The sequence below is a fragment of the Triturus cristatus genome, chromosome 4_2 (assembly GCF_964204655.1).
Source record: "Triturus cristatus chromosome 4_2, aTriCri1.1, whole genome shotgun sequence".
NCBI classification, from domain to species: Eukaryota; Metazoa; Chordata; class Amphibia; order Caudata; family Salamandridae; genus Triturus; species Triturus cristatus.
This window is the reverse complement of record NC_140586.1, coordinates 436546303-436559207: the sequence shown is the minus strand read 5'-3', so window position 1 is coordinate 436559207 and position 12905 is coordinate 436546303. Positions and strand designations below refer to the sequence as shown.

Below are 12905 nucleotides of genomic sequence, written 5' to 3'. Positions count from 1 at the left end.
AAGAGAGAAGAGCGACTGGAAGTCTCGCCCGCAAGGTCCGCAGACCATTAAATGTTGATAGGCCTGTTGGCCTGGTTGGAAGATGGTGCATGCCACTGGACTCGGAGGAAGAACTGAAAAGTAGAGTGACAATCCTGTCACTCTGAAGAACTGGACAAACACAGGTGTGCTGGAAAGATCAAAGTGGAGAGAGGAACGAGGACTCGTACCACCACAAGACAAGAATGCACCCGCAGACACAAGTCATCCACCAAGGCGAAGCAATGTCCATGGAGACAGCTCAATGAGAGAACCAAAAGTAATCCGCTACAATCGCGAACCACATCTCTCCCAAACACTTCCCAGTACAACTGCCAATTCCTGAGCGTCCGCAGTCTGTTGGAAGGCATCCCTGCTCATGACCGCAGATGCCACGGGTGAAGAATGGCCTCAGCAAAGACACAGAGTTGCATGGCTGCGAAGACCCGCTAGTCATCCTCACTCTAGGCAAATCATCACCTCCTGTCGTCTAGGTCTAATGGCAACCACAATATCATTGCCATGTGCATCACCCAATCCAGCCAAGGAGCAACTTTTCACTGCAAAGCACAAAGAGACCGAGGCACCCCATTGAAGTGAGAGACCAAGTGTCCAGGGCCTATTTGACAGCCCATATCCTCCTGTGTCCTGTTGGCAAGCACACAGACCTTTAAGTCACCTACCCTGGTGGTTGCACGAACAATGTCGTCGGATCCTGTCGGTGATCCTGCAGCAGCCCCCATGCGGCCCATGAGCAGTCCTGCACAGTCCACACGATATCATGGCAGCCCTGCATAAGGGCCTCAAAGACATTCCCGCACACAGGGATCCTGGCATGAAAGGTCGTCTGGAAGCGGCTCCATCGACAGGGTACCGGGAGGCACATCGCCTTCGGAGCATAACATCCTAAACATCATTGATGCCATTCCAGTCCTGGCAGATTGGTCATCATAGTGCTCAGGTACCCTCCAGAGAAGACTCTATAGCAGGACTCCACTACGCTACTGATGCACCATGTTAGGTTGGCTGACACCAACAGCATCACCGCCAGAGCACACAGGCCCACCCCAGAGTATGTAAGTGGACATTGATCCGATGGACAGGCTGCCAAAGAACCCAGATCTCATTGACGCATCATTCATGCCCATTGGTAGCTGGTTAAATTATGGACATGTGCCGAGATGCCCCAGTGCTCCCAGCTGCACCTGTCCACCGTTGACCGGTAGGCTACCTCTCAAGACCGAGAGACTGAGTGTTGTCCCATGTGCACAGTTTATTTCCATAGGTTGGACATTTGTTTTGTTTTTAATAAAATTTTAGAGGAAGGGAGTGTCGTGTTGGACATGTTCTAGTGTGTCAGCAGGCACTTAGTTTGCCAGTCACTCCCTAGAAGGTTGGACACACTTGCACCCTACACCCATCTACCACAGGCATCACAAGTGACGTGATCCTGCAAATAAAAGGGCCCGGGTGGCCCGTGGCCAGTTTAGTAATCGAGCAGTGAGTGTCTGCTGCTCATTTAGAAGCATGTCGGCCAAGGGCCCACATCACAACAATGGCCTCATGCTATGCACATACTTTGCTATTTCAAGTGAAGTGGGTCATACGTAATTTGATTCTGGCAAACTTTCCTGTAAAAATGTATGTATATGTAACAAATACAATTGCCAAATATATTAATGAATCCTGCGGGCAATGCATCACATCTCTCGCTAGGTTTTTGTTTGTTTATTTCATATCGTATCTGATTTTGAGCCATAATTCTATATGTAGTCATTAAAACAAAAGTCTGAAAAAAGATTAAAATAAATAATTCAATAAAATTATCACAGAGCTTCATTGAACAACATTCTTGTAGACTCCTCTACATAGTTATTTCATACTGCAGATAAATCTAATATTTCATCCAATCAGTCTATAAATAATGGCTGTAGGGATGGTGCAGTTTTACAATGCGTGCATATGACCTTAAGATATATAAAATACCATCCATAGTTATGAGACTAGTTTTGATTCACTGGCTCTGAGTATGTTTAATTTAACATTGTATTGCATCTGCTGGCCAAATATTTCTAATATAAGTGAAAATTATTTTCCCCAAAGATTTATAAGAACTAGACGAGTAGCAATGACGAGCATTCAATGTCTTGCTTTTGAGGGCATCTGAAACAAAGACTCCAGATCCCTAGTGGAAACAAGTAAAAGAGAAGAGATAAGAAGACACATTTTAAAAAGTGAAATACATTTCAGGGCATCATCAATCTAGGCTAGCACTGTTTCCAGACTGGGAAAGTCGTTCGGGTTTTCAGTTACTTTGATTGTGACAGCCATCCCAAAACTGTTTTTTTTAATCATATAGATTGCTGAATCAGCCAACCAATGTGGAACAGAATTGTACCAGGCGCTGCCATCTCGTGATTTTCCGTAACATCCCATTTTTGTTCCACCATGAATACCTAAAAACAGTACTAGAACTGAACTAGAAGGGCTCTCGAGGTCAGGTGCAGGCAGGCCTAGACGTCCTCTTCCATCTTCAAATCATAGCTTCGATGGTGTTTTTCTTCTCAAAGTGGCAGTGATGTTACCGGCAGGTTTGTCCACAGGCAGCAGCACCTGTTGATAAAGAATACCCTTAAAAAAAACTCTCAAAAGAGGGTCAAAAAACAGCTGACGTGACAGAACGCTAGCATGCAAAATCAAAATAAATGGAAAGATTAATGCCATTTGGGTAAAAGAAAATCCCCAGAAAGTTTGACTTCACCACTACTTTCACACAGTTTTTGATGTTTATAAAGACCTCACCTCATTATTGCCATAGGAGATTTATGAATTGAGATCTAGAATAAGTTAATGGAGTGCCTAGATCCAGGGCCGGACTGGGCGTAGTGGGCACCGGGCATTTCCCCAGTGGGTCGAGGGGTGCGGGCTGGTTTTGTGGCTGCAGGGGGCGCTTTTCTTACAGGGGGCCGGGAGCGGTGCTTCATGACTGATCGCCCCCCCCCACCCTCCCTCCCATTCCCAGGGCCGGTCGAGCAGCAACCTGCCAGGGCTGATTGCAGTTCCCAGCCCGGCCCTCCTAGATCTGTTGATCCACAGTTTTTCACCTCACATCTATACAAAGCGAGGGTGCAGTGAAGAAACACACCAGTAACTTCACATCCCTATAGTAAGTTGTGCTGTTGCTTGTGGCACACAGCGTTCATTTTAAAGCAGGATGTTGTGAACAAAAGGCATCATGGCATCTTTCAAAAAGCAACCAGTTAACATATTTACCCTCACTTTGTCCTCAAGCACACTCAGATCGGCACCCCAAGATCCCAGTGTGGCTATGCAGCTTATTGCATGGAGGTCTATTTCAGGAGGGTAGGAAGTATTGATGCTAGAGGGCAATCAGCCTTACAGCAAGTCATTCAAACTTGTGAATTATCAAAATATTACAGAGCCTTATTTAATCAGAGCAAACATCAGTGAGAAATGTATGACAGCATGTCATAAAGATACATTTTACAGCTAGCACTGTGCTTCATTTCACTTAAGTGATTGAGGAAATCCTGCAGATCAAGGCTAAAGTTTGAAGATTGAGTTGTTATTAGTTTCATATCCCTCAGTTTTTGAAAAACCATACCATGTGTTTAGAATAAAGATATCATGAACAAAGTGGCTTTTATGGATTCATCTTTAAAGAATGGTCGGGGAGGTCGTGTGGATGGATGGAAGGAGGTGCTTGCATTATTATATAAACTTTTGAGACTTTCCTCTTTGAGGACCTGATTCACAAAGTTAACATACACTTTTGAGTAAGTGGACACGTTTGAGTACGTTTACTACTGTTCGATGTTCACAAACTTCCAGTGTAAGTTACTGCAAAAAACAAAACATCCGCCACTACCCTTGGCCAACCACTGGTACTGCAACATCCCCTCTGAGAAACTAATTGAAGCAGAGACTTCAAATAAGAACCTACAGGAAATAATTTTATAATACATTAAAATATTTAAAATAGTAGAACGTTCAAATGAATATACATTAATGGTAACAGATATTTATTAGCTATATATTGTTAATTTATAGAATTTTTGAAAAACCCTATTTTGAATTTTAAAAAAATGTAAGGATAAGGATACATTTTCTAAAACATAATAAATTAAGTTAATTCTGAACATCACTTTTATTAATTATTAGGGCATACTAATATTCGTTCTTGAGAAATCTAATTTATTTTTTAATTGAATTTGATATAGTTCCATAAATTAAATTTGTACTTCAAAATTAATTTAATAGTGCTGTAGATTTTTTTTTAATATAACTCTGCATTTCAAGTAATTATGTTAAAATATTTTGAACTAATATTTAACATAAACACATGTTTAATATTTATTATTGAGTTAAATACATTTTCCAATTTTCCGTATACTATAGCATCAGGAAAGTCTGCCATTGGGGCAGAGATCTTCACATGGTAAAGTATAATGAAACAAATAAAAAGTGTTTATTAAATGCAAAAATAAATATAAACACATATTTGTATGTTAAATATGAATGTAAATCCATTTAATACATTTACTTCAACCTTTGAACAAAATAAAAAAATGCCACAGCACTATTAAATTAATTTTGAATTAAAACTTTAATTAACTAAAATAAGCTAAATTAAATTCTATTTTTTTCTGAAGTTTATATAAAAAACAATATTTCCACCTAAAGAGAAAAATATTTTTAATTTGCATGAATGATGATTAAAGGTGATGTATAGAATTAGGTAAAATAAATGTAATTTTTTTTTAATAACTTTTACTGATACATTCTTTTTTAACTTCAAAATAGTTTCATAATTAAAGAATGTGTACTATTTTTATATATTTTTCTCAGCATTCATTAATATGTAAGAATATTTTTAACTATTTTAACTAATTTAATTTAATTTAGCATTATTTCTTATGGGGCTTTATTTTTAGTCCTTACCTCTATTACGGTCTATGGGAGGGCGTTACAGTAACTGTGGTTGGTCATGTTTAGTGCTGGATTTACAACTTTTTTTTATTTTTAGTAGTATCTTTGCACTCGGAGTTTGTGAATTCCAAAAAGTAGTAATTAACTCAAAAGTGTAAGTTACCTTTGTGAATCTGGCCCTGCGTGTCTAAAAACAGCTGTTCCATTCAATGCTCAGCTGATATTCCAGTTGAAATAAATAAATCAAGAAAACATAAACGCAAATATTTATCATTATAGTTTCAACTTTGTCAATGTTAGTATCCCCATTTCAGTGTCATATGCTAGGGATTCTTGTGAAGGTTTGTTGTTGCTTATACTAGTAATAACATAATTCATATCCTGTCATCCTTGTTGCATACCCATCAGAATAATCACGTAGTACTTATGGTCCTAGTCAAGTAATCTTATCCTTACCTCATCGTCATTTCTCAGTCCCATCTTTGACAAGTCTATGTTGAAGTAATGTTTATTTGGCAAAATAATTTCCACTTCCTCAATCTGCAAAAGGAAAATACGACTGATTATCTTTGAAGCTTATTTATCTAAAGGTTTAAATTATGAATGCCTGAATTTTCTAAAATCCTTCATAAAAAATCCTGCAGCTGAATCCATCTGCTACATTCATCCATCATGTTCTAGAATTCATTTGATGTCCTGTACAATCGAAAGCTGGATGGCTACGCATTTGCCGTTTATTTTTTGGTACAAGTCCATGACTGCATACTTCAATATTTTTTTCTCTCATTTGAAATATTCCTCAGCAACTACCAAACAATAAATTACGTTTATATAGTCTGTTAATTCATTACTTACTTTCCTGTTTGCATGTTCACTCTTGTTCGTTCTGATAATGTATTTAAAACAATTTCCCTGTGACATAGAATATCATTGCACAGCATACAAACTAGCCTACATCAAAAGTTCCTTTTTTTCTTTAAAATACTTACCCTTTCTGAGCCTACAAATGTCATCTTAGTAAGGTCGAGAAAAGAATTGTACTTAGCGCATTTCTATTTTTTTGTAACTAAATACAGGCAGGCAGACATAATATTCTGGCATATATCACCAAAGTCTAAAACAATTCAGTCAAATTATTGTATTAACCACTTGTCTGCGTCGGCTTTTCCTCCCTGATGCTAAGCTCTTTTTTGGATTTTTGGGGTAGACCGAGCTTAAGCCTTCCTTTTTTTCTACAAAAGGTTTCCATGGCAAATTTGTACACTTTGGGCCCCATTACGGTAGCAGGCGGACTTTGTCCGCCTGCCACCGTTACGGTTAACGGGACCAACTGCCAGAGGTGCCAATTAGGATGCGCCCACCACCCTGGCAGTCGCATCCTACATATTATGCATTGCAGCGGGCGATGCTGTCAGCAGCACCCGCCGCAATGCAAAATATGCATGTTGTTCATTGGCATGCACAAACGTAAGAGGCACCATGCGGTGCCTGCCACGCTGTGCATGCCAATGAAGGGGGGTACCATGGGTACTCCCCAAGTACCGGCATCCACCCCACCTCGGGGGCCCGCAACGGGGCCCCCAAAGGCATTCTCCGCATGCCTTTCCATGGCAAATCTCCGCCGTGGAACGGCATGCCCCACGCACGCATCCTAATATGGACGATTGCTTGCCGGCAGAAAAGCGGTGGATGGTCTTTCCGTCCGCCGCGGTATCCCCCGCCATGCTAATGTGGCGGGGGTAAATAGCCGTCGGGCGGGTAGTTCTGACGGGCGGAATGCCACTGCTGGTCGGGCGGTGGCGATCCGCCCTCAATCATAATAGGCCCCTTTGATTTCCAACATCCTGGGGATTCTAAAGGTATCCTAGGTTTAAAGATTCCCCTAGAGGGAGCCGAGAAAATAGCCAAAAACATAGCTACATTTTGTTTATTGGGAAAAATGGAAAAATATGCTGTGCATTCAAGTGAATCTTTTTTCTACAAATTGCATTAACAAAAGGTTTGCTGTGCTAGGATTGCCATCCTCTCAGTTTTCAAGAACAAGCAAAAATGTGTGAATAAATTGCATTTTTCTAAAAGGTAAATGTTTCCTAATTTTTGTGGTTTAAACCTACTTGCAGTTTGTGGTGGAAACAGGTGTGAAACCCTGGGTGATCAAAGAAAGCTATACACTTTTGAAAAACTAGACAATTGTTGGAATTCAGCAAGGTGACATTTGTGTAGATCCCTCAAAGTTTTCCCCCAAAAAATAATTGTTGAAATAAAAAATAATGAAAACAAGCAGGAAAACATACCCATTGTTCACAACATGTTCATCTGTAATTTCTTTGTCACAATGGAAGATTTACAAAAGCAATATACTGTTATGTCTGTCAAATCCTTCTGGTCCCGAAGACATATCGGCCTATTATTATCATTGTTTCACGCAGTGCAATGCAACAAGCCACCTTGCTACTCTGCATGAAAGGGAAAGGGCAGGAATGCGCCGTATTTAACATCATACAGCACGCTCTTGTCATTTACTAGTGCTAGGGCACTTTTGCCTGCCTAGTGCCAATGCAGGCACCCTTGCGTCATGGTGCAAGGGTGCCTGCGTTGTAGGAAGGATTGTTTTTGTGCACGAAGAGACACTTTCCTGCCCAAACACAACCCTGAGAGGCATTTTCATCTTTATATGTGTGCTGCAGAATGTAGCACAGGTAGAAAGAAGAAAAATACGAGGAGAAATACAAATATTTCTTCTCGATACGTCTCACCTGGGGAGGTGCAGCTTTTTCACACATCCCCAGGTCTACCACTAATGGTAAATCTTGGAATGTGCCAAAAGCCATGGATGGATGCATGGAACACCCATGCTCCACCCATGGAACGCCTCCCAAGGCTGAGTAACGCAAGGCAGCAATATGCGCTGCCTTGCCTTACTCTAGATTTATCAAGCTATGCAGATAAATTTCACTTCGCCATTGTGCCCCTTGTTTTGCACACGGATTACATAAAACCCTGATAAATCTGGCCCATAGGGATAATTGATATTCCAAAAACACACCAAACCTAGAGCTAGCAACTAAGCTTTAGCATGAAAGGTCTTGCTGAGTGGCTGAAACTCATCATGGTAGTGGACAAGCTGTAAATAAAAGGATTGAGTGAAAACTGTTGAGCAACTGCACCAGTTTTTGGGGAGAAAACGGTAAGACTAGCTATATATGAACTTCCATATATATTGTCAATGAACAGAGATGTGAAGTTAAGAATTGAATAGTAAATCTAAAATTCCTACATATACTTTCCGTAACAGTATATTTTGTCAGTAGATACTGTTGCATAGTATATATATATTCTCCAAGAGCACTCTCCGAACCTCCACACTGGCGAACAGAGAGAAACGGACCCTGATAGTTATGGCAGGTAAGATGTTTTATTGTCCTCTCACTCCGTGACGCGTTTCGAGCACCTTGTGCCCTTGTTTATTTATACCTCTACTATGTAGTGAGATGCAAAGTTAGGAATTGTGAATATATACCTTTTGTGTACTTTCCAATAATATAGAATTTGTTTTTCTGGTTCCAATATTTTGACGGTACAATATTTAAAAACACTTCACAACCAAGGTGACAGATTATGCATGAGCCTGAGTACACACAAACACATCAAGCTTGTCTCAGGTCTCCTGGGCATTGGATGGATTCTTGTAAAGGAACGCAGCAATTGACAATCAAATTCTAAATAGTTTTTGCTGGAGCATAGGAAATAGAACTGCTCTGTGATGGAGGAAAAGGATTTCTAGGCCTTGGATTATTTCTAGGAAACCTCACCATCAGGTGAAAATAGCTGTTTTTAGAGACCTCCAATGTCTTATGAGCTGCGAGACAAGGGTCAACACAACTACTTGTCTTCTGAAATGCCCATATGGCTTCCCTAGTGACCATCCTCAGAAGACACAAACTCAACTTCCAAGGTATGCCTAGGACACACAGATGCACATCGGTATATAGGAGAATTTCTGTGATTATAAATCTCTTGTGGAGTGCTTCTCACAAACACTCAACATCAGGTAGGCCTTACCTGGATTTGCCTATATGACCGAAAAACAAAGATCAGTTTCTCTACATTGGTAACTTCACATTTCTTCTATTTGATAGGCCTGTGTGTCTGGTGGCCCAGCATCCGACACCTCTCAGTAGCCAGACAGAAAGGGCCTGAGTACGATCTCGCTAGGAAAGCCCTCCATATGACTCGGATCCGGAGGAGTATCCTAGAGAATTGTGCTCTGCGAGTCTGAGAGACCGAGTACGATGCACCCATATGGTGACGGACTCTGTTTGCTCGGACTTCCATTGAACTCTGTGGGAGCCTGTATACTGAACACAGACGCAAGCTCCCATAGCAAAAAGTGGTGGGTGGGGAAAAGCATACACCTTGTAGCGGGCACCTCATGGTGCCCGCCACACTCTGCATGCATGTAATGGGGGGACCCATGGGTGCCCCCACAAGACAGATTTGGAGGGCCCCAGGTGAAGAGGGCCCGCTGCGGCCCCCGAAGTCTGATTCCCACTGCCGTTACGTCTCGCTGAGACTGAATCGATATGGCTGTCTGAATCGTGCATTGTACTCACTTGTTCGGAAGCCGGCTTCATTGAGCCGCACAATTCGGCTGCGAACGAGTCCGACTGACAGGTTCGGGTTCGGAAACGATTCGGTTGACGCAGACGAGATCTTAGCATCGTACTTGGTCATTCGGATCGTGGAACGATTCGGTCAGAAACATAGGCTCTGAATCGGAACCCATCTGGAGGCCTTCCTAGCCAGATCGTACTCAGGCCCTTAGTTGTCATTCATCTTACAGGTCACCAACCTTATCTACTAAGGGGGAGATTTACAATTTTTTTCACGTAGTGCACTACAGCAGCCGAAAATGCTGTGCTGCATGTAAAGGAGAGAGGAGTGCACCCAATTTACTAAAACAAGGCACTCCCCCCCCCCCCCCCGCTTGCGCCGGCACTGAAATCAGCTGCCGTGCGCCGCGGGGACAACTGGAAGCCTTTTCCCACTTTGTATGTGCTACACAGTGCAGCACACATGCAAAGTCGCAAAAGGAAGGATAAATGAAAGCATTTCTCCTTCCTTGCGCCTACTTTGAAAGGGCGCAGTTTTGTCACGCTAAACCCTGTTTACTTTGTTTAGTAAATTGGGTTTGGCGTGAGAAACCTTGGGTGGTTGCATGGGAACGCCCATGCTCCACCCATGGTACGCAGCCATTATTTCCAGCGCTTAGCAAGTTTAGCACTGGAAAGTAATTCGGGAAAAAAAGATTTTGCGCCGATTTTCATCACTTTTGTGTCACAAAAACAGCGTAAAATCTTAGTAAATGGCTAAATGGCCCCTTAACTTTTTTTTAACTCCGCATCCTTTTTCTGATCCTTGGATTATGGTTGCAGCACTAACAGATGCATTTCAAGGCTGGTTGCTGAGATTGAATTTGTATGTACCTCTAAGTCAAAATGATGCATATTTTCTAAAGCTCAAAACATGATGTGCCTTCCTTCTTCCTTTGCCTAAAGGGAGCTACTCATATTTCATCAGTGCTGATGTCTCTCAACTTGCCACTTCTCTAGGAGTAAATTTAGAAACCCTGAGACTCCTGCACAAGGCGTTACGCGGGTGGGTTCCACAATAATCTGCGAAGCTGGTACTTCCATGTAACCTGGATCGACTCTGAGTTCAACCCTCATGATCAACTCTTGATTGACTCTTAATGAAACAATATTTGGGGGAAATCATTGCATTTACAAAGGTCTCCCATCTGAAAAATCTATTACTCTGCTCCTTTGTCTCAAGATGGATTAAAAAAACAGCCTAAATTACCAGAAGACTTTCACTCCGATGTAGCATAAGGTCAATACTTTACATCATCAATCTTGATTTCATTCTTCTATTTACAGCTCACCACTGTAACTTTTCCACCCCTCCAACAGTTCAAAGTAGTTTGAAGCAGCTACGAGGCATTGTACATACTTTATATAAAGTAGTAAGTATGGTCACACCATTCACATTTTAGATTTAATCATTAGATCATGCAATAATTTGAGCATGCTGATGATCAGAAAGCAAGCTAAAAGTATTAATATGAAGGGATTCCAGGTTGTTGATGGATATGAGTTACATGGTAACACTGGATTAGATACACACCCAGAGAGATCATTAATAGAAATTATACATTAAATAAACCTATGATTTATTTAGTCACGGAGTGTGGATGGAATAAGTAATCCACATTTTAAAACAAACTGAGGGTATCTAAGCATGCAAGATCTTTTCAAATACAGAATTGAAAGCAAATTTGTTCCAAAAGATACATACCTCTGGGATTTTGCTCAGAGTCATTACTTGGATGTCATAGAGGGTCTTCTGCACGGAAGGCGAGTATTCTCCACTGTCATAGGGCCCTGCAAATTTCTCTTTGATGATTTCAAAGACAGTTTTCCTTGCAAATAAAACAGAATTTGATTAGGACTAATTTACTCTGAAAATTATTTTAAAAAGGTCTTTTTTCCTAGTCTAAATATTCATTACTTTGACACCGACTATATACTTAAGAAAAAATATATTATCTTAAAATGCTATTTTAAAACACTCCTAAAGATGTGTTGTGTACTTAACGGCTAATACTTAATTTGACGTCCTTGATCATTTCTGTCCTGAAAATTGTAAACCATTTACATAGAATCATTGGAGTTAAAAATGTAAGTTCTCCCTGAATACTACCTTATTTTGTTCGCGGGCGAACAACTTAACTACACACTTTCTGTTTTTCAAACAATTTTGTGCATATAGTTTCAAGTAGTTGTCTAAAATACTGGCGTTGTACATTTATCCCGGGCCTGCAAAACCAAAGGGCAGTTAGGTAATCCCTATAATAAGTATGCCCTTCTGCGAGAAAATTCAGAAACCACATACCAATGTGGGCTCCCTGAAAGGCTAAGAGTCTCCTTTTCAGGTTTTGACTTAAGTGAGGAGTGAGTTCAAACAGTCAAGGCGTACTCCTGGAGTTTGATATGGAGTCTAGTTTAGGTAGAGTAGATTATCCAAGCAGTATTGTTATTTTTATTTTGAAAAAATAATAAGAATGTTATTGTAATAAGTAAACATGCAAAGCAAATTGAGGAATTCTACGGCATCAAGTTACTTTGGGATGTCTCACAATTAATGCAGCGGTACCACCTTTTATTTAAAGGGGGGTGCACATGGACAAATTAGGGTTTAATCATACAAAGTTAGCATACGATTTAACCAAGCATGCTGTCTACTTTCTCTAGACACAATGTTGCATATGTGTCTTACTGCCTTTGGTCTCCCAGCGAAGAATTCATAGCCTCTGCTGTTTTCGGGGTCCACCAGATCTACAGAGGCGGGAGAACCACTTGCAACAGCAGACAACCATTCATCCTGTCAAATGTTTTTTCGTGATATAGTAAGTCATTTGTGTGTCTCAAAGATTCTTAACTTTCTGTAAATGTATGCAAGAGGGTGAGCATACTTTATCTAAAGGGACCACCCAAGAACAAATATTCCTTTCTTCCTGCTTGCTGCAACCCATTTCATACTTTTGGCTTAGACCACAACTGTGGTCTTTGTCACTGAATTTGTTATTTAGGTAGTTATATTATTCACACTATTATGCCTTTATTATCTCTCTTAATACTTATGGGGCTGGTAGCTTCATTAATTGGAGTTACAAGCCACATTTTGATCACAAGAGTCATCGGGGAAGGGGAAATTACTGAAGGTTAATGGAGAATAACCCAGGGAATAAGGACTGGCAATACTAATTCCACCACTAATTCCCCATCTTTAAGAGGGACCTCAGGGTACTACATCTGGTACCCAGTAACTCCACGCCCTGAACTGCCAATGCCCCCAGTGTTGGTAAATCGAGGGTG

At 40.9% G+C, this 12905-nt stretch overlaps 1 protein-coding gene across 1 annotated transcript in view; it reads right to left on the bottom strand.

Moving 5' to 3' along the window:
• Window positions 1-1731: 1731 nt before the first annotated feature.
• LOC146834537 (uricase-like) overlaps window positions 1732-12905 on the bottom strand; it is a 151521-nt gene continuing 140347 nt past the window's right edge. Inside the window, exons 6-8 of the mRNA XM_085601932.1 lie at window positions 11326-11449; window positions 5425-5508; window positions 1732-2631 (exon numbers count right to left, since the gene is read on the bottom strand). Coding sequence (XP_085458058.1) covers window positions 2557-2631; window positions 5425-5508; window positions 11326-11449 — 283 coding nt within the window. The 3' untranslated portion in view covers window positions 1732-2556. The remainder of the gene's footprint in view (window positions 2632-5424; window positions 5509-11325; window positions 11450-12905) is intronic.